A 27,542-nucleotide genomic window follows, 5' to 3' on the forward strand; every position below is an offset into this window, starting at 1 on the left:
ATTTGTGCCCAGTTATTGTTAGTTTCTCCTTTGCAGTTTCTCCACGAAGGGATGCCAGAGGAAAAGAAATGTTAAACCATTCTTTTAGATATGGTTACAGTTTCTCTTACCACATTACGCTATTGGGAAAAGTAGAACTGCCTTCAATAAGACTAAAACTAGTCGATTGCTGTAATATTCCTATTAAGCTAAAATTTAAAAATAATTCTTATATATTTCTTTAAGTGGTAAATTTGAAATGAAGCAATTACAGCTAGTACATATCATTTCTAGATCTGTCTCTTGGTGTAATCCAGAACAAAACTTCCCCACCCTACTATTATTGGGAATAATTATGAAAAGACTATGGTTTTGGCTTCAAGACATGGATCTGGAGGTCATATTTATTCACACTATTTCCCTAAGATCCAGAGTTAAAATTGACAGACATTATGGGATTAGTGGTAGATGCTAAACAATTACTCTTCAGTAATCAAGCACAAATCTATTTAAATTCATAGCTTAGATCAAATAAAAAAATGTAAAATTAGATCAATAAACAGTTTTCATAAAAGTCCATAGTAATGCACATCTCATATTTCTACTTCTTACATGTTGACATTATAAATATACCTTGCTAAGGATTATTTCTGGAGCCAAATACTCTGGAGTGCCACATAATGTCCAAGTTCTGCCTTTAACTCTTTTGGCAAACCCAAAGTCTGTGACCTATAAAAGAAAGAAAAATATTTGTGAAGATTTATTGCTTCACAATAAATGTGCTTATTGTACGTAAATTGAAAGTTAAAAATTCAAGGTTAAAATTAAAACCATGAAAAAAAAGGAAAAAAATTAAGTCAATATAATAGACTCATTCATGAAGGCCATTATTTAGCAAATGAAAGTTTAAACAATCCAAGTTGGAAACCCCTTACCCCACTGAAAACAAAGAAACAAATTAATGACAACAAAAAAAATCCTTTTAAGTCATTATCATAAAATCCCAGACCCAAGGAATAAAAAGGTGAAATTAAAAGATAAAAATAAATAGTATTAACACAAATGAAACAATGTTAAAAGTATGCCTTAAATCCAACATGTCCTCTGCCATTAATTGCACCATCAGAAGTGCAAAAGCATCAATGGGAGAATCTATTCATAACCATAAAAAAGGATGATCTCATTTTATTAATAGTAGAAGTGGAATATAAACATTAGCACCAGTCCAGTACTGGTAGTCAGGGCTTCTTTGGTAGCTGTATTGTAGTGCTAAGAGCGTGGCCTCTGGGGTCAGACTCCTGGGTTCAAATTCTGACTACCATTTACTGGGTATATGACCTTGTTATGCCTTAGTTTTGCTAACCTTAAAATAAGGAGAATAACAGTATTTCCACTTCCTAGGGTTATCAGGATTAAAAGAGATAATGCATGTAAAACACTTGGAATATGCCTGGCACTAAAGAGTGCTCACAAATTTAGCTATTATTATGTCCTTATGCAGGAGCCCTGTACTCAGTTCACAACCATAGATTATGGGAGATATAAACAGGTTCTTTCCTTGATAGGATTTTTGTTTCTCTGTAGTAGTGACAGAACTATGAGTTTAACTTAAGCTATCAGGAAGAAGCAGTTGTCTTCCTTAAAAACAAAAACAAAACCAAAAAACTCCAATATTGATAGTTGGGGTTAAATACATACAATTTCTTGCCTAATATTTTATCAAATACGTTATATATAATGTGTTTAAGTCATACCTGGATATAACCTTGATGGTCAATTAAGAGATTTTCAGGTTTTAGATCTCTGTAGATGAGGTCTAGTGAATGGAGGTACTCGAATGTTAGCACTATCTGAGCTGCATAGAACCGTGCATGGGGTTCACTGCAAAGAAACAAAACATTGATTTTCTGTAAACTGGGTTAACACATAATAACTAGTAGATTATACGTTAAAATTAACATGAGTAAAGGTATTTTGGGAGCAAAAGGTATTTTTTCTTTTAAACATATGCAAACAATCTTGTTATTTTCTAAACATTTAGTAAATCTCTAAATTGTCTTCAGATAATGCTTTGATACATTTAGGGGGCAGAAAATTTGAAGAAAAATATGACCCTAAAATAGTCATCATTTTAAATTATTATTGCTCATGTTAGAAAATATTGATGTCTTTATAATTATGTCTGACCTTGAGAATGATTGAAAAGCGAATGTGCCAATTGGATTGTCTATTGGCTATTGCTATAGTTAATATGTGTCATCTAGTTTTCTCACAAATTTCAAGTGCTTATAGAATTCCACTACATACAAGCTGTTTAACTGCAAATGCCATTGTACCCATTTTGTAATAACTACTCTTACAAAAGTGACACATGCTCATTATAGAAAAAAAATCATAAAATATTGGTAAAGAATAATGAACATTCATAATCCCATCCAGAAACCATATATACAATCTTGGCATGTGGATTTCCAAATCTTCTACTATGCATGTTTACACAGACATCTCTATGGTTGTATAAATTTGAACGGTTCTTCTATGCACAGATTAGATCAATTGATAGATCAGTGAAATTTTGCTGGTTTTGTGTATTTTTTTTGTCTTTACTCAATTTTTTTTTGTAGTGATAGAGATGGGGTCTCACTGTGCTCAGGCTGGTGTTGAACCGCTAAGCCGCAGCTATCCTCCCGTCTCGGCCTCCCAGCAAGCTAGGGTTACAGGCGTGAGCCACCGCGCCCAGCCAATCAGTGCAATTTTGATGCCACAATCTGAGTGTTACTCTAAAAGAATGTACCAATTTTCTAATTTGAGTTTCTAATTCATCTTCTAGTGTATTCACTGAATTCTACTAATCTGCCTGATAAATTACAATGAGTCTCAGATTTGTGTCCTCAATGAACAACTTTAACTGTGGATAGGATTTCCCTCAAAATGGTTAGCATAATTATGACCTGGTTGAATCATAAATAAAAATTCCAAAAAAGAAAAAGATTATATATGCTGCTCCTTTTGCTTACCACTACATTCCCTAGGTACCAGCCTGATAGACCACAGGTGCTCAGTAACTATTGTTGAATGAATGAAAAGAAAAAACCTCTGGGGGGCAACATTTTATAATACCCTTCCAGTTTCAGCTCCATCTCAACACTGTAACAATCTATACCATATGTCAAACGACAAAGAAGGAGGGGCACATTGTAAGCACAGATTGGGAGAATCTTCTGGTCATTGCCACATTTATCCTTGAACTCAGAAACTTTTGACCTGGGAAAGCCCCTCCTATTTTCTCCATGCATTTGTAAATATAGGATGCACTCAGTATCTTATATTTCTTTCCATACACAAAAAACTTCATAGATCTACAATCAAATTGTTGAAAGGTGAAAGTAACATACTCTAAGTGCAATTGGTTATCAGGTATTTCTACTCAATATTTAAGGGAATACAGGAGGATACCAGGAAGATCTAATGCCGTAGCAGCTTTAAGTCTATACCTCTACTATTTAAGTAGAGAATCATAATGACTCCATTAATTCTGATTAAAGCTATGCTAAATAATAAGTCATATTGTTACCTCAAAGTTTCTAAGATGGGAATTAGCAATCTTTCAAGTGTATGGGTAGTATTTGTGAAAGTTTAGAAAAGACAATGTCTCAGTGTAAATTATTTCAATCAACTTGCTTTCTTATATTAATACTACTAAGTCAAGTATTAAAGAAATAAGAATGTGGGGAGCTATTATACAAAGAAAATAAGTTAGTAATTACAGAAAATGGAAAAATATTTTTTGAGAAGAGGTTTAGGTGTGGTACTTCAGTGTAAAACTTTGAATAATCATAAGGCCATATGAGGATTCTGCTTGGACAAGGAGCAGTAGGAGAGAGAGGACAATAGGAGGTGAAAGAAAATTGTCAAAGATAAACAAAAACTACTTTGCATTAGCACAGTGCTTGACACATATTAGGTGCTCTATGTATATTAGGTCAATAAATCAATTTGGCTCAGGCTCCAGGTAACTAAAATAACCCTAATACTTGCCCATTACTTGATATCATCTTGCAATAATCCAAGTCTACCATCATCTTTTTATGAATCAAATTACCGTCATCAGGCCTGTCGAGGGACCAGGGGGATAAAGCACTCAGACCATATAGCACCTGCTCCAAGAATTAAATTTGCCACAAGCTTAGCTGCTGAAACTGGCTGTTGTAATCTGCAACCAGTTTTATCTAATAGCTACTGAAAAACCTGCTGCAACTCTAAGACTAGTTTTACCCATCCCATCACTTACCAATGAGAGCTTGCCAGCCCCGCAAAATTTAGTAGCGCCAATGAACTTTCTTTCAAAACAAATATAACATTTCTTCTTTTTCTAAAATCTCCAACTTTGTCACTGCTCTTCATACACACCAAAGATCACCTGGTCTGGGTATATGCCCTCAATTGCAGTTCTTGCTTCTCAAATAAAACATTAAATTTAGAGATTCGTGTCTACATTTTTATTTTGACTACGACATACTTGGTGTCAGAAGTAGGATCCCAAAGCTGATTCACTTCAAGCAGAATCACTGGCCATTGGAACTACATCACGAGGTACCCACACTGGGGCCCTTTGAGCTCCTCTGCTTCTGTGGGGCACCTCTTCCCTCACTGGTGAGTCTCTCTTGGACTGAACTCCTAATTTTGGTCAAGTTTTGTTTTACTTGGGATTTGGTTGGGGTGAGATCTTTCCCCTTCCTATTTGAGAGGGGTGTTTCCCCTGCTGGTTGGGAGATCTTGGCTGTGGAGGGTTATTTTTTTCCTGTTGACCTCAGCTGCAAGGTTTGAATCTCAACTTTGAGATTTAGATAAGGGGATATATTTTTTTTTTTTTTTGCTTTATTTGGAGAAGCCTTATTGTTCTTCCTGGTAAGTACCTACTTTATTTTTCATTGGCACTTGTGTTTATGTGGCCTTTGTATACTCAGTGCTCGTGTTTAATTGGCTTTTGCATATTTGGCATTAAACCAAATAACCTAGATAAATTTAGTTAAAAATGGGCTCTCAAAGTTTAAAGGCATGCCAAGATATTTTCTGGGACTCCAGCTGGTAACATGTTCAAACATTAGAGGAATCATACAAACAGTCTGTTGTTCTTAAAACTGAACCAAAAGACCGTGACTATAATATCATACACTCCGAATAAGACTCATATCTCAGTTGATATCTTGAAGATTGAAAAAAACATGCAGGACTCAAAGATTTCCTTGCTATAAAATACTGCCTCAGAGCTAGCTGAGACGCTTTCCTCGCCAGAGCTTTTCCCTCCCCTCCTTACAATTCCTCTTCTTTACTCTTCTCTAAGCTAAACTCTCTTTCCAAAACTCCTCAGCTATTCTAGCATAGTGACTATTTAAGTAAAAACACTTGAAAAACAGAAGATATAAAAGAAAATCATTTTGACTTTCCTGCTGCTTTTTAAAAGCAAAAGATAAAATTCCTGTGTAAGAGATACTCTCCCTGTAGTAAAAGGAATGGAAACATTCTTATCTTCAAGGACAAAGAATTGAGACCAAGAGAATACTGTACAGACCTTGTTAGAGTCACTCTTATCGTTTGAGCCTCTTCACATAATTCAGTCACATTTTTAGTTAACTATTCTTTGTCCAACCAGTATATTTCTAACTGACTCAAACTGCTCTACCCCAAATTTGGTTCACAGCTTTCATATTACCTATTTAAAAAAATTGTAGTTTAGCCTCAACTCATTTGTCAGAAAAATAAGTTGGAGCCAACTGTTTTACAAACCTGCAAGTTTATGTTTTACTATTGCATGACTAACATTCTAAAATACAAGCTATAAGATCTTTATTTATATGTATGTATATGGATTAATATGTGTTTATGTATATGTACATGTATTATGTAGTATATTGTGTCTACATGATAAAATCCAGCACAGTTGACTAGAAATCCTTTAAGGAATTCTATTTAGATAAATGGATATTCATATAAAATACATAGTAATTAACTCCAGGTTTTTTTTAGTTCACATGGCTTAAATATTTGATAAATTAACTGTTTTTAAAATTGTTGATAAAATAGAAATGTCTTCAAAATTGTCAACATACATGTGTGCCTGGGTTTCCTGATCAGACAGTTTTATATTTGCCTCTGATAGATTTTTTTTAAGGTCATGAAGGTTTAAACCCAGCCTAAAATAAAATGATCTTTGTTTATGTAATTCTTTGATAAATAAGATTAATTTAATATTGTCAGTTTAATAAACAGCTTCTGAGTTATCAACAGAATACTCATGTATTTACATTAAAGGTTCTAGGCTGGGCATGGTGGCTCATGCCTGTAATCCCAGCACTTTGGGAGGCCAAGGTAAGAGGATCGCTTGAGCCCAGGAGTTCAAGGCTTCAGCAAGCTATGATCGGGCCACTACACTCTCGTGTGGGTAACAGAGTGAGACCCCATCTCTTAAAAAATAAATAAATAAATAAATTTAATGTTACTTAGATAAACATTTGATATTAATAGGCTATAAAATTGGCTAATAAAAAAATTCCTTAAAATAATGACTAGCTCTGTTTAATATCTCAATTCTTGTAAGTAATCTAGATATAATTGTTAAAAATACATAAATTAGGTAATTGTAAATGTTTATAAATGAACTTCTCACATGATTTAAAACCTTAAAGTTCTTTAATGTTAAATTAAATAACAAACACTCGTTAAATGTCTGGGTCGTAGCCAAATAGGTTATAAAACTGAAACAAATTGCTAAATAAATATAAGTTCATTCTTGGCTTCTTAAATTTTATAAAAAGACTAATATATTTAAGTCTACTAATCAAAATATGAACTTAAGAAAAATAATTTTGTATGAGAAAGTATCATATGTGGCAAATTTTTATTCTAAGATAAAATGATTAGTTGTTCCAAAACACAAAAAGAGAAGAAGAAAAGAAAAATTATAGGATTAAGACTGGAGGTTTCAGAAAATGATAAGAGGTCTAAATAAGTCAAAGAGGATTTATAAAGGATGGGCCTTATGAAGGAAGGTTTATGTGTGATTGGGTTGTCTGGGGTCAGAAAGAAACTGTTTGTTTACGAGTTTTTCTAAAATTTAAACATTGGTGTCAGGGGTACACTGATACAGGACCAAAGTCTGGTTCTCTATATTTAAAACAGCAAGGTTTTCTTGAAGTATTATCTGCTCTTAATAAAACTGCAAGACATTTTGATTTTTAATTCTAAAATCTAGCATAGCAACAAAAGTGAAAATGAATAAGTAGGATTATATCAAGCCGAAAAGCTTCTGCACAGCAAAGGAAACAATCAACAGAGTGAAAAGGCAACCTACAGAAGGGGAGAGAATATTTGCAAACTAATCATTTGACAGAGGAATATCCAGAATATATTAATACAAGGAACTCATATATCTCAACAGCAAAAACCCAAATAATTCAATTAAAAATGGGTAAATGATCTGAATAGATATTACTCAAAAGAAGACATACAGATGGCTAACAAATATATTTTTAAAGTGTTCAACATCACCAATCATCAGGAAAATACAAACCAAAACCACAATGAGGTATCATCTTACCCCAATTACAATGACTATTATTAAAAAGACAAAAAATATCAAATGCTGGCAAGGATGTGGAGAAAAGGAAACTCTTATACAATGTTGGTGGGAATGTAAATTAATACAGCCACTATGAAGAACAATATGGAGGTTCCTCAAAAAACTATAAGTAGAATCACAATATGATCCAGCAATCCCACTCCTGGGAATTTATCCAAAGGAAAGGAAATCATATCGAAGAGACATCTGCATCCCCATGTTTATTGCGGCACTATTCACAATAGCCAAGATATAGAATCAAACTAGGTGTCCAACAACAGGTGAATGGATAAAGAAAACGTGGTATATGTACACTATGAAATAATATTCAGCCATAAAAAAGAATGCAATCTTGTCATTCACGGCAACATAGAGGGAATCAGAGGACATTAGGTTAAGTGAAATAAGCCAGGAACAGAAAGTTAAACACCATATGTTCTCAATCATGTATAGAAGCTAAAAAAAAGTTGATCTCGTAGAAGTAAAAAGTAGACCAGAGGATACTAGGGGCTAAGAATGGTAAGGAGAGAGGAAGGACAGAGTGAGATTAGTTAAAGTATGTGAGATTAGAGCTAGATAGGTAGGTAGAATAAATTCCTGGGACCAATAACCAGAACCAATAACCTGGAATCTCAATAGTTTTTTTATATTGTATTTAAATAAATAGTTATAAATTGAATTATCCATTCTGATTATATATTATTAAAGCAATTATAATGATCATAGTCTTTTTATGAGGATGAATATTATGAATTTTTGGTATTGGCATTAACTTTAAAATTTGGCTTAAAACAACACAAGCATATAAAGATTTAAGGAGGGGAAAAGCATTAGTTACCTGAACCTTCCAATTCTTCTTAAATGTGAAAACATTTCACCCCCGGGGACATATTCCATAACCATGTATAAATTAGAATTATCCTATGAATAAATAAGAAGAAACTAAATCAAAATTATGAAAACTAGGTAAAATTATTTTAAGATTACACCATGGTCAATTAGAAAAAGAGAAATTTAAAATCCATCTGACAAATTAATAACATTGGGACATAGAGAGTAAGTAGAAAATGTGCTAGCTTTTCTATATTGGGGCACTCATCTTTTTTCCCCCTAGTATTCTTGCCACAAATTAGTCTGGGACTTTTGCTATTCCTGCTCTTGCAGGGGACATTTAACTCTGAACAATTAAATACTGGGGCAATGAGATAATGCTATAGTATATGCAAAGGAATAACAACGCTAAAAAACAATTTGTAAAAGTTCCTAAGAATATTTATGTTTTATATACAAGAGAGTAATGATTTTAATATCTTAAACATATAGATCATCATTTGATTTAAAGAATAAAGGGAGGAAAAAGGTTAAAATATTTCATATAATTCAATTTGCAATATGCCAAGTATCATTCCAAAGAGATGAAAAGCTGCCAGTTTAAAGAATAAATCTTGTGCGACTTTATCAGACACTTGAATAGTGTAGCAAACACTGTTCTGCCTTGTATAAGTGAAAAGACTAGAACACAAATTACTAAGTAAAAGAAGATGGTGAGATCATAGCAGAAAGTATTCAAGAAAAGTAGAAGTTGTGTTGGGTATAAGAATTGCTTAATAAGATATCCCTATGGTTTTTGATAAATCGAAACATTTGATTTTGTAATACCATCTCATGAAGAATTACACATATCATCTTGAACAATTTCCCCAGGGAGAACAAAAACCTTTCCAATGTTACCTAAGTTTATAAGCACAATGAATTTAATTACATAAGAATTAAAGATATTTCTTCTTTTTTTTTTCATGTTATTCAGGCTTATCATCTGGTTTAGAATCCTATTCACAGCTTCATATTTTAAAAAATATATCAGGTTGAAATATCCTATTTAGATATTACTTAAATTTACCTTAAAAGAATACTCCAGTCGAACAAGAAAAGGAAAATTCACTGCCTGTAATATTCTTTTCTCATTCAAAGTATGCTCTATTTGCTTCAGTTTAACAACCTGTAGTTGAAACACAAGTATATTTTAATGTACTTAAACAAAATTAAAAAGTTATTATTTTAAAAGAAAAAAATAAAATTTTTTCCACATAGTAATGAACTTAGATAAGCAAAATTGCTAGACTTGGATAAGGAAGATAATAATTACCAACTAGGATTCAAACAAAAGACCTAATAGAGGATTTAAAACTGGGTCTTAAAAAGGTCAACTATGATTTCAGTTAAGAAGTGAAAGCTAAGTAGGAACAAGAAATATACTCATAAAAAATTACTTAAAAAATTAATACATCTAAATACTTAGATCCTAATGACTTATAGTCCACTAAAAAATCTGGCCCAAACCATTGTAATAAGTAGATACTGATTTTAAATACTTCAGAAGATAAGCAATGAAATTATTAAGGAAACATCAATAATTGAAAAATAGTGGGTAAAATAAACTGTTCATTTTATAATACCTGAATAGATACAGGTACAAATTCTAAAACTTCCATTTACACCATCATAGAAGAGGACACAAAAAATATTGGGAAAAAAACTACCATGTCTTTATAACAAATAGGTCATATAAGCTTAATCAAGCTTCCTCTGCATTGTCTACTCAATAGAAGGGGAAAATACTTTATCTTAACTTTATGAACTGTGATTCTATTCCACATAGGATTCTATGTTGAATTTAAGAAAAGGTGACCATAGGGAAACATAAATAATTGTCTTGCATATGTGTAAATCATTAGAGGGTGGCATTCTTTCTTGCTAGAGGCTTATTGTCAATACAGGGATAATCACAGACATCAAGAAGTTAAATACTGACATAAAAAATAAAAGTAATTAAAATATCAGCCAGTTATTGGTAGATAAAATTAGAAGTATGCCAATAATATTGAGCAAAGAATAACTGAGCAAATAATATCACAGTAGATCCTGTGTTCTACTCTACATCTTCTATTCAACCAACTTTGTGACTTCGGAAATGTTACTTCAACCCTTTGGACCTCAGGTTTTTTTAATCTGTAACATGAAGTAGTTGGGTCACTGCTGTCCACATTTTAACTAGTTACAATTTAGTCCATAATTATCACAATAAATTACAGCTGTCCCTCAGAATGCCTGAGAGATTGGTTCCAAGACCAATTGGTTCCAGATTGGTCCACAGAAACCAAAATGTCTGGATGTGCCAGTCCCTGATATAAAATAACATAGTTTCTGCACATAACCTATGCACATCCTCTCTATACTTTATGTCATTTCTAGATTACTTATCATATCTAATATAATGTAAATGTTATGTAAATAATTGTTATGCTGTATTGTTTAGGGAATAATGACAAAAAAAAGTATGTACATGTTTAGTACAGATGTAATTTTTTCCAAGTATCTTCCATGCATGTTTGGTTGAATCCATGGACGTGGAACCCAAGCCGGCTGTGTATTAAGTATGCATCATATAGTCACAATATGTAAGAATACAAATAGAATACAAATGAATGCAACAATAAAATTATTTGAAGGTATCAACGGTAAGACATTATACTACATCTGTTTAATAATCTAGCCGATAAAACTGAAGTTAACCCTGAAGGTAAATAACAACGAATACACTAACCTTCTGCTTATCTAAGATCTTCATGGCATAATACTGTTCAGTGGCTTTATGTTTCACCAACATGACTCTTCCAAATGAACCTGTTCCGAGGGTTTTTTTCCTTTCAAAATCCTCGAGTCCAGCATTATTCTACATATACATAAAAAATAAAAATAACGTTAAAATTAGAAGTCCTCATAAAAAGACTATGATCATTATAATTGCTCTAATAATATATAATTGGAATGGATAATTCAATTTATAACTATCCATTTAAAAACAATACAAAAAGACTATTGAGATTCCAGGTTATTGGTTCCATTTTCCCCTTTGAATAAGAAAGGATCTAATATCTGAGAAGAGAATTATACTGCAAAACAGAACATAATAGTAGCAGGAGAAAATAAGAGCTTCAGGTGAAATATTAAAGGTCATATTCCAATATGCACCCCCAGTACTGGATTTCTAATAAACTAGTTCCATATTTTAATAATTACAAACTGACCAGAAGTACTGACAAAGACTCACGTAAGCCACAGTCTTAGTGCACTTAGAAACAACTGGAATGAATAGGTAAGCTGAAGGATCAGAGTCCTTTCACTGGCGTTACCTCTGAGGAAAGCACTGTCTTACTTCATTCCTGTCTTTATACAAGCTTACAGAACTCGATAATAGCATGAGAGATCCTGGTGGCTTTTTCTCTCTGATGTTATAATAACCCAGTATTACCTAAAACAGTAACAATAAGGAAAGAAGAGTTCCTCATTCCACAAAGAACCAAAAGCCAGAGTCCCAGAACAATAATCAGACTTCTTTTTTTTCTTCTTGAATAGATGTTTTGTTACAAGGAAACATCTTTGTTTGGCTTTGACTACAGCATAGAGCAAAGAATTGGAGGCATCAATCTATTGAATTTGTTGCTGCCACAACAAAGTGAAAATTACTAGGAGAAACTTATGTGCTTCAGAGCAAGAAGTAGTAATTGCTGACCCACTTCTTTAATAGGTTTTCATTACAAAGATCTCCATGAATATATTAGAAAAATACTTGAAGGCCCAGTCTGTAGTGTTTAGCTTGAGAAAAATGTGATGCAGTATGATTCTTGTAAAAGAGGAATCTGGATAGCTATCGGAGTTCACTGTAGTTGGATTTGATTTCTATTGTAAATCAAACCTTGTCTTTTGAAACACATTTTAACTTCTTGTTGGATCATTACAGAGAGAGCAAGAAATCTAAGGTTTATATATAAAACTTGCTTCCATCATATTTTAATTTCACACTTCTAATAATTTTAAATTGCCATGACATTCTTTATCAATGCACAGTCTGATTGAATTAATTAATTTTAAGGATTAATATTTAATTTTTGATTTTCTCAACATAGATGGATTAAAATGTTCAATATAGTCCCAATTAAATAATGGAAATAAGATTTATTAATAGATAACAGAACATCTCTTTAGGCTAGTCATTGCTTTTCTTTGTACTATAAAAAATATGTCATTTTCCTCATCTCCCTTAATGTTTCATGTTACATAATGTCTAACATTTTGTAATCACAATGTCTAACCTTTGTGACTATGTTTTAAGTTACAGGTCATGCTCTAAATCTTCGTAATCCTGGCATCTCCAGAAAACATTTATCAGAATTTTTTAGTGAAAAAAATACTTGAAATAAAAACTTTTTGTGCTAGGAAAAAAAGACTGTCAAAATTTAATCTACTATTGAAGTTCATTAATTATTTGTAACTCTATAAAGAGATTTTTTGGGGGAAAGTATAGATGGCTCTTTATATATATAGTTTTTAGATCTTGCTTAAGATCTGAAGTACTTAAATTACATAGAACATACCCCATTAAAATGTTGATAAAAGTATCCTGTGTACTTGGTATGTTGCCAAAAGCCAAATATTTGTGATTAAGATTTGAAACTTATAACAGGACTCTTATTGCTGCAATTAATAAAAATAACAACATACTATCAAAGGCATAATTCAAAATTAATATAATATTAAAAAATATCAAGATTTTATAGCAACTTGGAGTTAGTATCAAAATTTATAATTAGGTATTATATTAGAAATTAGTTCCTTCTCTAATTCAGGTATACATAAAATTATTATTAATCAGTGAATCAAAATAGAACATTATGGCAAAATTCCTATTTTGAGCTTATGCCATATGAAAATTAAAATTTTTGAGGTGGTAAATTTCTTAGGCAGAAATTATGATTTTACTTAACACAGGATATTTACATTGATGAAAATCTGAATATTTCTTACCGGAGGAGGATTTTCCCATTTTTTCAAAAAGTCTTCTTTGGCTTTGGCTAGAAACTCTTTCACTGAAAATATACATAAAAACAAATTTGTCTTGTAAGAATATTTACATTACATATATGAATATTTACATTACATATACATTTTAATATTACACATAAATATTCTCTCTTAAAAATACAGACTATGTTAACTATTGTGATGAAAGATATATTCACCACCATGTTACAGTGGAGAGTTATTTAGTGTCTCTAAACAAGAAGCAAACACTTTCTCAAATTTCTAAGAATCTCTAATATTGTTCTATATGGAAACCACTTTGATAATTTCAAACCTAATAACAAAAATACTGTTTCTGAAAACATTCCAAAAAGTCAATGTAAAAAAGTTAGAAATCAGTCCAGGACAAAATAGTGACTGTAAAAAAGCCAGAACTGATATTAACAGAGCCTTTAAACACAAGAACTGAAAACAGCTAGAGAACATGAAATGTTGATTTGCGGAATTTAAAATATAATCGATTTTGATGAAGCACTGTTTCCAGGTATAAGGATTTATGTTGTGTATTAGATTTGTGTTCTCTATACTAAGGGCTATAGAGAAAAGGAAAAACTAGTGACTAAAACATAAAGGATACCCACAAAGACTTAAAACAAAACAGAACAAAACATCACCAACAAAAAATCCAAACAGCTTAAAAATCTCATTCTAAATTTGCAGAAAAAACTAAATGTCTAAATGCCTAATTTAAAATGTACACTAAAGTAAGACAATTCAAAACCAGATGTTCATATATTGATTAATAATAGCCACATTGTTTTATAGAGCAGCTGTTTGATCAAGTTTCAAATCTGTAAATTAAATGATGAATCATTTAAAAGTTTTCTCCTTTTCATTGTCTTTCCACAAAATTATTAACAAGGATTTCTGTTTACAAAACAAGTTCAGGTGTTTAAAGACAAATTATAGGGATAAAATTCCAAAGAGCTAAAATGGCATTAACAAAATATATTCTTGTTCTTATTGTTATTAATAGGTATGAGAATGAAACCTGACTACACAAGAAGTAATTATTTTAGTGTTTCTGTTTGTTCAGAAAGTTCCCAATATTTCTCTATTTGAATCTATAAAGTAGAAAATAACAAAAATAGGATTCAAATAGTGTTGAGATAGTAAACCTCTGGAGTAGACAAAGTGAACTTGAAGTGGCACACTGGCAATTATTTTAGAAAAACTCAGAGTGATGAGGATGAGGATGAGGATGATGAAAAGACAGAATTAAAGGTGGAACTGAAGGACTCACAAATTCTTTAAGATCCCTAATGATATCATAGTATTAAAGTGAGGTGTTTTAAGATACACATTATTATTTCCTGCTTTATCCCAATGTAGTACCTTTGGCAAAACACTGTTACTAACCAAAAAGGCTGCTGGCATTTTAAATGTTTTGAGATTTCAAAATGATGACAAGCATCAAGAGCAGACATTAGTTTGTAAGTAACACTAGAGTATGAATTTCTGAAGACATTATTTTACTACTTTCTGTAAACCGTCCTTTGTATTTTCATGTAAAATATTCTTAATACCTATTTTATAAAATTTGAGAAAAATAATTTTTAAAATTAGAATTTTCCCATTGTATGAAAATCTCATGCACCAAAACAATGAATAAAATAATTTAACCTAATTATCCAAATATGATCTAATTCTTCTCTGGGGGTGGATTAGGATGGGAAATTCTTACATTTTCTCGGAGTTTAGCATGGTTGAAGTCATCTTACTTCTAAAAGTTAATATATTAGTTACAGCTGATGAAGAGTGAATTTTTAAGTACAATTCTTTTTTCATGGAGCAGACATATCTATACATGGCATTGACTTGGAAATGATGGCTATAAAATAAATTAAAAGCATAATTTATTGCAAAATACAACTGTGGCTTTTAAGAAACAACTTGTGATTCCTGAAATATACCTCTTATTTCTTTTGACAAATATTTTTAGTTATCTTTTATTTATAGAACTTGCACATCAAGTTGCAGTACAAACTCCCCAGATGCCTGTATGAGTATAAATAATTTAGAGATAAGGGAGAGAATCAGGGAAAGAAAAAAAATCCCTAACATCCTGTTTCAGCTTCTCCTGTCACTTTATGTTAAGTAGATCTAGAGTTAAGAAAAAATAACTGATCAAAGGAAGGTCTAGCAGTATTTGCCAAACATAGCAATTTGAAAAAAATTCCTTTTCCCTACCTGGTGATGTGCTAAAAGGAAAACTTCGGATACTACTTACTTTTATCCATAATAGAATATTCAGGAAATTCTTTAAAATATTCTCTGCACTCATCAATATTCTGAGTTAACTGTCAATTAACACTGTAGAAAGTAAATAACAGTTCTCATAAAAGTCTTATGTAAAAATGATCAGAAATGGGCATTAATCAAAGATATTAAATTTTGTGAATTATGTCAACATATAAAGGGATTTCCTTTTAAGTAAGGATGAGAATTAATTATAATGTCAGATAGTTTCATGAAGAAAATCCTGTTCCTGAAACAACTTTTCGTCATATAAAAACATATATACACATGAAATCTCTAATTTATATGTGCATTATTTAGATGCAAAGATGAAGATAGATAACTCTTTGTAAAAATATGCTAACCAAAATATACATCTTATAAATAACAAAATAAAATTACCAAAAATAAAATATCTTATAATATGCCGGATTATGAATAAGTCTAAAGCAATAGGTAATCTAGAGCCACATATATTTGCTTTGAATTTTATTTTTTGATAGTGGTAGATTTAACTTCAAAATGCTTTTCTCTGGTTATTTAAAAAATTTCTATCCACTGACATAGGTGTTGGCAGCTAATTAATAAAATAAGAGGTGGGGGAGATGGCCAGATTCAAACATTGCACCACATTCAATCCAGAGTTCCCTATAAAGCATATATTAATACTTTGAAGGTCTCAATTTTATAGTTTACTTGTGTTCCAATACATAAGCCATATCTATATGTAACCATTTAAACCACTGTGATGATTTTAGAGCTTGGCACATCTGAGTTAGAATGTTAGGTCTAATACTTCTTAGCTGTGTGATCATAGATACCTATCCCCAAAGTATCTGACAGTGATTACTAACTCTTCAAAGAAAAAAATACCTCAAAGAAGGATTTTTCTGCAAATATATTTTATTCTGTATTGGTTAATAATAGAGCCAACTAGAAACTACAAAAATGAGAAGGACATACCAAAAATTAACTCGATTTATTTCTAGAAGTACACATTTTCAATTATATTTATTTTCTCCTCAGTTTGTATCATTTAGAGTCTATCATATTGCATTCTAAAGGAAATGAGCATTCTAAAGGAACCTATAGGTTCCACCCAAGGTTTATTTGCAGGAACATTCACCCATATTCAAGAGATGATAAAAGAAAAAACAAAGATAATTTTTATGCATTTCCACAAATTCATAAAAATACAACTTAATTCTTATCCCTCTAAATATTTTTCAATGTTCTCATACACGGGACATAGTTTAAAAATCAGATTTCAAAGTGCATTTTAAATATTAGGAAAACTGACTAAAAATTCAAGCATGCCATAACTTTATCCCATATAATTCAGATAATTCTAAGTAGTATGATAAGAATGTTTCACTAATAACATTCAGCAAATTTATTTATTAGATATTTTGGGGTGCTGTGTTAGATAAACTAGATTACTGCTTACCATAAGTAGAACATGTCGTTAGTTATAGTATGCCATTATCCAGTTCTTAAAAGAATATTACTCATATTTTGTAAGAAGAGTTTACAAATCTATTTTAAGATTTATAAATAGATCATAATTAATCTAAATACTGAGCTCTTCAGTTTCTTTGTAATGAGATAAATTTTGCCTTCCTTTTCTATACAACTCTAACTTTAATTTATATTAGAAAAATAGAAAGGAAACAAGCAGACAATAGATAAAAATAGAATAAAAACATCCTTGGGTAAATACTCAGTTAAAATATTAGCTATCTCATTCAAAATTAACAATGGTATATATTTTTTAAAAACGACTCATTAACCTGTATAATCTAATTTAAATAGTGTGTATTAATCTGTCTTCTGGTACCCTATATATCTACCACTGCTTCAGGATGCTAAATGTATTGTTTTTAAATTTTACACAAGAAACTGCAATATAAATCATTTCTATAGATAAAACCCAACATAAAACTAAACAAATCATTTCCTTTATCAACAAAAATATTTTATTAATTCAACATACTTAATACAATATAATTTTATAAGGAGAATAAACACTTGCAAACAACAAAGTAAAAAGGTTTAAAGGTAATATTTGTTTTATTAAAAAGTAGTTGCCTACCAGATATTTCTGAAGAGGAGCAAGCTTGTGTCCAAAAGATAAATTAAACAATGATTAAATTACACTCATAAAAATAACATATTAGCATAAAGTTACCTACACATTTTCCCCAGAATATTTATATACAGAAATAAAATGTTAATGTAGAAACTCAATAATTTGACTGCATGTATTCAAATAGGATACCTTAAAATTAAATGGTAAAGAAATAAACCAATAACTATTGTTTAGTGTCAAAATCAATACCATTCTAATTTTCCTTAAATCAACAATTAACAAAAGCTTTAATGCCTCATGACAATAGGGATAATAATTTGAAGAAGCAAATATTGAAGCACAAATCCTGTAACTGTTGTAATACCATCTCTGAACTTGTGATATTCCGTTAAACTTTACTGTAGGAAAGACACTATAAATTATAACACCTTTTTTATTCCCTTCCGAAAGACTTGTCTTTCAGGCATTCCACTTCCTTGGTGTTATTTTAACAATCTTTTTTTTTTCTTTTTAATTTATTTCTTTTTCTTTTCTTTTATTTATTTTAACAATCTTTTCAACAACATTTATTGAGCATGGTTTAGTGGTGTCAGATTCTGAGCTAGACTCTGTGAATACTACAAAGACACAAAATATCTCCTGTGAAGGGAAAGAGAAGCTAATGGGGAGATAGATGAATCATTATATTAGAATGTGACAAGGACTACAACGAAGGCAATTATATGGTGCTATAAGAACTTGTAAGAGAAAATTCTTGGCGAGTAAGGTAAAGAATAATAGGAGGCACAGCATTTGTTCTGAATCTTGAAGAATAAGGAATTCCTCTGGCGGCTAAAGTTGGGGAAGAAGACCTTCTAGGCTGAGACGATCTTGTCTAAAAGGCATGGGGAAAGCATGGTTTACCCAGGCAATGGCAACTGACCTGTAATAGCTGCAGCATAGGGTGTGAGTGCACAACAGCAGGGGAGGGGAGGTGCACTGGCGAGCAGGTGCCCAGCCATGGAGGGACTTGTTTGCCCTAGTGATGCTTTTCAATGTGTGGGAGGGAAGGAGATGAAGCTGAGTTAGTTCACAGTTACTAGACTCTATTTCCTCAGGGAAATAGAAGGCAAGCTGACTTGCTGAGAGGGGGCGAGCCAGGTGGAGTAATGAGGGATGACGAGGATTAGCTGGAATATTTTATTCCTAGATGGCTATCTGTATGAGGAATAAAAGACGGGGATATTCTAAAATTTTCTATTGGGGAAAAACAAGTATTAGGTACTATAAGCAATTGTATGTTTTAAATGGCTTTTTTGTAATAACAGTTCAAAAATTTGTTACTGAACAGATTATAATTCATGTGCCCTCTACTGTCTTTGTAATGATTTTCATCTCCCTCCTTTACCTTGATAAAAGCATTATTGTATTTCAGAATTATTTAGTGTATGTCAGAAAGCACAAAACAGTATGGAAACTGAGTAAATTACCCATGAAAATACCAAGTTTTATCAACAAATATTAGTAACAGAAGAGGACAGTCTTTCAAAATCTCTGGAAAGTGTAAATCTAGTGGAATGTATTAGTTCATCCTCTGCCACGCCTACTTCAAACACCCACCTCTTTAGAGCTCTATATTGGGTATTTCTAAGAATACCCCCGCTTCCCACATACACACACTGTACTACAAATATTTTCAGTAAATAGATCTCCTATAAAAATTAAATATAAAGTATTCTAATTGCCACAAAGTACTTCATAAAAATCCAACTTATAACAATCAAAGTAACAGAATTATTCTGGTAAAAGTGGTTTCCTACCAGATGCATCTGATGATTTGCGAGCTTGATCAAAAAGAATAAATAAATTAAACAGAGATTAAATAACATATAAAATAACATATCCACAAGAAATTACCCATCCATAAATGTTCACTAGTATATTACACATTGAAATAGAATGGAAAAAATACTTAAGCATACATATTAGACAATGTCTTATATAAGGATTGCAACAAATTCTTTGAGTATATATATATTTAACCAACCAAAAACCCTGCTTTGGAAATGTGTTTATAAATTATCATATTCTATCCCTTTAATCTGAAGGATAATTGTGGCCACTTTGCTGAGGGGCACTTTACTTGCCTCACCATATTCAAACATGCTCATTCAAAGTAAATTCACTATAATCTTAAAAACAATAGTGGGTACAAAAAACAACTTTGTGCAGTTTATTGGATTGGGCCATGTCTGCCTTTGATTTCTAAGATACTAAGTAGTCTTTCTATAAATACTAACTAAAGTCTCACATGAATGGTGTTTGGAAATTTAATAGGTAGTAAAAGCTGCATTTGCTATGACGATATTTATTTTACTCTTTTTTCTCTCTTTATACTTTATTATTTGTTAATTCTTTATCAAGTCTTGGTTACAAGTGAACAGTATAATTGATTGGCTCACTAAACTGTGAAAAAATAAAAAATTTATTATAGTGTTTATACAGAAAAATATAAAAACTTTTTATGAGATATATTTAATAATATAAAATATTAAATATAAAATATAAAAACTTTTAATGAGATGTAATAATCTCATAATAATTTAAATAATCAAATTCTAGAAAGAAATACATTAACTTATTGGACATCTACATGGACAGATGGATACACTATGAGTCCACATTCACCACTAATCACAGGTACATGCTTTCTCTTCCAACAGCTCTCTATCTGGGGATACTGAGGATTTTCTAGCCCATCCCTTCCATGTTTGATTAGAGATGTTTCCTATAGGATTTTATAATGAAAACTTAAACTACATTTATAGTCATAAAACTAATGACCCAGGCAGTCATCGAAATGTTCTTTGAAATGCATTTTACTGCCTTAGTTGTTTACTGAGGCTTTTTTTAATAGAAATATTGTATCTACCACAATCATATGTCAAGGAATTTCCAGACATTTCTGCATTCAAATATTGTCTTGTTGCCACAGTACAGAGTAAGGAGTAGATCCCTAGATGACAGGCAATGCACATTATTAACTTAGATAGTAACAAATGGTTCAATAAATGGTTATGTCAATTTATTGACACAATAAATGGTTGTGTCGGCCCTCCCACAACATCCTTGATACTCGATATTTTCAACAAAAGATGTTAATGTCAGACTTTCCAATTTTTGCTAATCTAATGAGTATGAGGTCATACCTTCTTGTTAAAAATTAGGTAAATATCTCTCAGTAGAATGCTATAATTTTTCCCTTATGGGTCTTATTACTCTTTTATTAGATTTAGTCCTAGGTTCTTTAGAGCTTTGGTCACTATTGTAAAAGGGAGATTTTTAAAAATTAACTTTTCTTTTTGTTGCTGATTTAAGAACATAGTTGATGTTTATATACTGGTTTTATTATATCCTGCAATCTATCCAGACAATTCTAAAATCACATCGGTATTAATAGATTCTCTTGAGTTTTCTATGTAGACCATCACATATCATCTGTGAATAATGACAATTTGTTCTCTCCATCTTACTCTTGTCTTACTGTGCAGCTTATGACGAACAGTGCAATGATGTACAGAAACAGTGACAGTAGGCATCCTTTTCTTATTCCTAACTTCAGAGAATATGTTTCTAACTGATTTTCTTTTCCCATGCTTTATTTGTAAAACTATTCTAGACTCAACAAATGAATCTAAGAATATTTCCTCTTTTTCAATGCTCTGGAAGATATTGTACAAGATTGAAATTTTTGTTCTGTGAATGTTTCTTAGATTTTGACTGTAGAACAGTCCTAAATTTGTTATTTTGAATAAAGATTTTAACAATGATTCAATTTCTTAAATAGGTAAAGTTCTAATCAGTTCTTTTAAAAACAAAAGATGAACCAAACTTTGCTTCTGTATCTTTATTTTCTATGAATGTTTCACTTATTTTTGCCCATGTCTTTATTAGTTTCTTTCTTCTTTTGATATACCGTGCTATGCTTTTCCTAACTTGTTTACTTACATCATGAATGTCTTTCTCCTTTCCTAATTTAAGCATTTAAAAATTTATCTCTAAATCCATTTTAGAGTTTGGCTTCACCCCATAAGTTCTGAAATGTAGTTAAATTTTAATTTCTATCATGGATTAATTCTTGACCAGTGAGTTATTTGAAATTTTTAAATCTTCAAATATATACATTTGTGTGGTTGTTAGTTTTTTTAGCCTTTTATTATTGATTGAACTTAACTGCCCTGTGGTCAGACTGTATCTGTATATCAATTCTTCGAAATTTGTTGTATATGTTTAGGCATGCAATCAATTTTTAAAGTGTCCTATATATTTCTGTGTATTCTCTAATTACTGGGTAAGAATTCTCTCTATACATCTATAAATCTTATGTATTTTTACTTGTAAATGGGTAAATTTTGTTTTATGTATTTAGAGGTTCTATTAGAGGTGTATACAATTTTTTCTCTTATATATTTCTTTTTTATGTCATTAATTTTAAATAGTAGCCTGTACGTGACAATTCTACTATGGCTACTGACATTCCTGGGAAGGTCTAATCCTGTTGTGTCTAAATATCATTTGTAGTAGATGTGTGTGCATATATGTGTGTGTGTCTGTGTGTGTGTCTCTATTTTGTGTTTGGATTGTGAACTCTGAGTTCAGAGGGGCTTTATCTGTGTGAAACCTACAGGACTTGACCTGAGGATGTGTCCCAGTAGAGGGTTTGTATGAGTTTCTGCCTGGTGCACAGTGTACGCTACCAGCCTGCAATTGCTCTGATAATGTATTTTATTGGTGGTTCCTAGACCACACAATTAATACACATTAAATCCTGAAATCTACTTGAGGGGAGGCAGTTGATTACAAATTCTTGGGAGAAGCATCCCACACGTGCACACAGGTCTCTACCTTGCCCCCAGGAACCCAAACCAAGGAACACAAGTTCCTTATTTTCTCCCTGCGTCAGTGAAGAGGTTTTATTTTCTACTCTATGCTTTCACTGAGGTTATGATCCTTTGAGGTTCCTAGCTTTATATAGGGGTCTAAGAAATCCCAAATTGCATGAATCAAAGAATATGTCTTCCATCTCTGTGAGGCTATTTTAAAAAAAAGCCCTTTGATCACCAAGGTATGAAAATCTCCTCGGGTAGTCAAGGTACGCTCCCCCTTGCAGCTCTGTTTTCATTTACCACTTCATTTTTTGCACTTTGGGAATTTCTATTAACTCTTGTAAACTCAGGTATTCATTTAAAGGGATGCTTGTTATAGTTTATTTCAGCATTTCAAGGTGTTGTTGATCTTCAATAATTTTTGTCCTAAAAATGTTTTCAAGTTATCTAGTGTCCAATTTTGGAGCTTCCTGTTAGGATGTAAGATGCAGAGATCTGGATGTTTGTGGAATTCATTTTTTATGCTTGAAATTCCAAATTCTCGCCAGGATATATTTAAGTGTTGGCATCTTTGTTAGTCTTGTCAAAACATAACGAGCTCTTTCAATGTACAGATTCGGGTTTTTCTTCAACTAAGTTTTCTTGAATCATATTTTTGATTATTACATCTATTCTAGTAATCACATCTGTAATGTGGGAATTTGCTATTCATTCAATTTGTAGAAGGCCCTACTTTTATTGATTTATTTTTGCCCTACTTTTATGTAACATAGTTTTCCCCTCATAATTTTTATCTTGTACATTTCCCCTACATTCTGGTAGAGTTTATATGTATATGATTAGTTTACTTTTCAGCAGTGATTACTCTGCTCTTTACTGTCTCTAATGCAGCTTTGTATTCTGCACATACCAGGTTTATTTTCTTATAACCTTCCCTTATCACATCATTATGCTTCTTTTCCATTCCTGCCCCTCAGCCAGCATCTTTTCATTCTAGTTTGCTGTTTTATTTGCTTATCTTTCATGTCTTAATTCACTGATTCCATGTTCACTTGGAATTTTTAAGAATGAATACAGATGATTTCTATAATTTCTTATGTTTATACCTTCCTACACAAATATTTTCTAAATATAATTTCATTCTCTTCCTTTTGAAGACTGTGATTTTATTCTTTTATGGTGCATAACCTCTTTTATAAGCCCCATGTTGTTTATTTCTTGTTTATTCATTCATGGACAATGAGAAGCTTTTCAAAACTTTACAAATGCCCCAAATAAGGTAAATGGTTTTCCTTTGGACTCTCTCACTTCCTATTTAGGTGCTGTTAGAATTAACTCCTCAGATCTTTTAGTTTATACATATTTACGTTATCAGTTAAATAATCCAGTAACCTTCTGAATTGGGAATGTACTAGGACTATAGGATTCCTTGCTGGTGGCAGTGCCTACCACATCAAGGGAGAGCTTTTCCACATCTGAAAGAAGAAAGGCCACTTTTCCAACTTTAACTAGCTTAATAAATTCTTGGTTGTCCCACTATATCTGTTTTAGAATGAAAGTAATTAGCAGTGTTGGATCTTCGACTCATTTTTCCCATGGTCTTTCTTCTAAGCCTCATCCCTCCAAGTTAATGAGGGGAAAACTATCATTTATTTCTTTTCTGCAAAGGCAAGCTACCCAAATTAGAACTGTTAGTTAGAATTTGGAGTCTGATCATAAATATGATCCTATACATTTTGGGAAAAATACCTGTCGTTAATTTCAGGACTGGGGTATACTGTTTGCCCGGTTTTGTGTTCTTACAGTATTTTCAGTCAGGATTTAGAAAGGCAAATTAATTAAGTGCTTGTGCTCGAGTCTGCAACTTTCCTGTAACTCATAGCAGGTTAATGCCTTCTTTTTCAGATTTGTCCCCCACCTATAGCTGGGCCAATCAGAGTTCTCACCTAGGATTTTGATATAGTGATGCTAGTTATGTCGATAAATACATGAACCAGGAATACACATAACTCTGAACATGTCAGATGACTAACCTCCATCTTGTGCAAGCAGCAGAGAAAAGTGTTCTGCACACAGTGAGGATAACAAAGCAGATACAAGGAGAAAAGTAAAGAAATCATGTGATCTCAGAGAGAAAAACTGAAAAAAGGTACTATTACAATTCAGTCAGCTTTTCAAATCTTAATTCTAGTCCTTGGTAAAGCTCAACTCTACTTTTTACCTTTGAGCTCCATGACATACTCTTCATCCTGATAATACCTGTATCATTTTCTGCTTAAGCCTATTCGAATAGGTTGCTATTTCTTCTAGTTAAAAGGGCATTAAGACAGTTCAATTGATTTATAGAGGGATTCCTTTAGTATTCATAAAACGTGCTTGCTTAACAAGAGCAAAAACTTCATAAAAAGAGTTATGAGTAAGACAAAAAAATTTAGAAAGTGGAAGTTTTTTTTTTTGCATTTATAATCAATATTTTTAAATACTAGGAAGATAAAAGTTCTGATTAGTACAACTTAATTTCTTAATCATTTTATCTGACTTCATACTACAAAGATGATTCAGGAATAAGTAAATACTATGATTATTGTATTTTCTGAACCAAAAAAATCAAAACACACAACTGATACCTTTCATTGGTAGTGTAAGAAAAGTGTTTAGACGTGTAAAAAAAAGTCATTTATTATATTTTCTGAACCAAAAAAATCAAAACACACAACTGATACCTTTCATTGGTAGTGTAAGAAAAGTGTTTAGACGTGTAAAAAAAAGTCATTTTTTTTACATTAGTCATTCAGTTATTCTACGAGCATTTGTGGGTTTTTTGCTGTGTTTGGGGGACTGGAGTAACTATTGGAAACACACAGTGAGGAAGGTGCTACCCTTGACTTAAGGATTTTAAAGTTTAGAGATTAGAAACTGACACACAAATATATAATTTCAATATAATACAATAATTGTTATAGTTTTTAAGTTTGCTTTGGGAGTATAGAGAAATCACCTAATTCTACAGAGTCGACGATGAAGGCACTGAAAAGCATAGCTGGTTCTCAAAGTTTTTATGACAAAGAATATAAATATGGAAAGGTAGCAAGAAATTATATGTAGTATAGTATGGCTAGATCAAAATTTGTGAGAGACATGCAAATAAAGCCAGATAGGTAGGTCATTGATCTTATATGCCCTACTGAGGAGTTTAACTTTTCTTTTAGAGGCAATAAGGAATAATTGAAAGTTTTCATACTGGATTAAGAAATGAGCATATTTGCATCTTAAAAATTTCAGTGTGGAAAATGGTCTGATGGGATATAAATCTGGAAGCTGGGGGACCAGTGAAGCAGTTATTGTAACAGAATTGAGAAGAGATCTAGAATACCTGATCTAAAAGCATTCCCACTGTCAGTGAGATTGGAGAAAACCGAGTGATTTCCGATGTAAAACCAATAGAACTTAATGACTGAGTGTATGCCTAAGGATAAGAAACAAGGTTTCTGATTTTACTACCTGCACGGGCAGTGGGATCATTAACAGAAATCAGCATCTATGAAAAAGGAGCAGATTTGGGCATGGGAAGACAAATTTCACTATTGAACTGAATGCTCAGGAAATGACTGAAGATGTAGGCATAGCTGAGATTATTTGGTGAGAATGTAGCATTAAAAGAAGGCCAAAGATAGATTCCCAGAGAAAACTAACATTTAATTGACAGGAAGGAGAAACGAAATAGCTTTATAACTAGAAAAGTACCACATACACATAAATACCACATGTATAGTTATAGACTTAGATAAAAAGGACCAACATTTGCTTATTTTTACAAATAAAACTACATTTCACTTGTAATTTTCCACATTTTGAAATGGCTAAGGCATTTAACCACTTATGACATGAGCAAAATTACTTGAAATTGGACAATCCTGAAAAAGTCAGAATGTCTAGTTGTGATTACTATGATAGAAATAGACTATAAGGGAAGACCAATATGATCAAGTATATCAAATACTATCCATAATCCATAGCTTTCTTGAAAGAAAAATAAAGCAATAGAGAAGCAGCAACAATTTTCTCCAGCTAAATCCAACACAGCCTATTGTAAAAACCTCCAGAACATCACAGTGTTTACCTGAAGATCCTAGGTTACATGCCAAATTTTCAAAGAGAAAACAAACATTGGCCTGATTCAAAGAAATAAAAGTATGATAACTAGCTATATGTAGTTTTGATATCCATTGACATCCTAAGGAATATTAACATGTTGATTGTGTAATACTGGTCCAAATTTAAAACACAAAATCAGAAAGATCTACTTTGATAACTGGAGAATAAAAATCCAGTTCATTCCTAATATTTTGCATGTAAAAATGTTCCTTTAATGTCTAATATCATTCCATAAATAAATATGTAACAGTGTTTAAGAGGCTTATATTGTTTTGCAGCAGGATAAAGAATATTTATTGATGATAATGAGGTGATCTCCAGTTATGAAGAAAGAAAATGTTCATTGATTTTGAATTCTGTCATTATACAGGAAAACTCCAGTTCTGTCAGGCTCTGAATTCCAATTTCAGATCTCTTAAGTATAAATCATAGGTCTGTTATGTTATCAGAGAAACCATATAACATTTCCCCTGAAAATATCTAAATCAAAGGTTAAGTTCTAAACATTCTCTTAAGATGCTAATGAATTATGCTTTAAGCAAGTATTTCTCACTCTCACAACAGGATATCTATTTTTAGCTGCAGGTTTGGCTTGAGTGACAGCTTTTACCCTATGATAAACTGCAGTATATATACTGTAGTACATTTTATCAAAAAGCAATTCTGGAAATTTTTA

The 27,542-nt window shown here is 31.8% G+C and overlaps 1 protein-coding gene across 8 annotated transcripts in view; it reads right to left on the reverse strand.

Annotated features, from left to right (window-relative positions):
• PRKACB (protein kinase, cAMP-dependent, catalytic, beta) overlaps positions 1 to 27,542 on the reverse strand; it is a 149,299-nt gene that overhangs the window by 24,023 nt on the left and 97,734 nt on the right. For 6 of the 8 annotated variants that reach the window (XM_012661093.1, XM_012661090.1, XM_012661094.1 and 3 more), the window contains exons 2-7: positions 13,463 to 13,524; positions 11,202 to 11,330; positions 9,498 to 9,596; positions 8,436 to 8,518; positions 1,734 to 1,860; positions 613 to 708 (exon numbers count right to left, since the gene is read on the reverse strand). In XM_012661093.1, coding sequence (XP_012516547.1) covers positions 613 to 708; positions 1,734 to 1,860; positions 8,436 to 8,518; positions 9,498 to 9,596; positions 11,202 to 11,330; positions 13,463 to 13,524 — 596 coding nt within the window. Of the gene's footprint in view, positions 1 to 612; positions 709 to 1,733; positions 1,861 to 8,435; positions 8,519 to 9,497; positions 9,597 to 11,201; positions 11,331 to 13,462; positions 13,525 to 17,849; positions 17,874 to 19,645; positions 19,670 to 27,542 lie in introns of all 8 variants that reach the window. The other 2 variants (XM_012661092.1, XM_012661095.1) reach the window with 2 other exon arrangements.

Source organism: Propithecus coquereli, unplaced genomic scaffold (assembly GCF_000956105.1).
Source record: "Propithecus coquereli isolate 6110/MARCELLA unplaced genomic scaffold, Pcoq_1.0 Scaffold7, whole genome shotgun sequence".
NCBI lineage: Eukaryota > Metazoa > Chordata > Mammalia > Primates > Indriidae > Propithecus > Propithecus coquereli.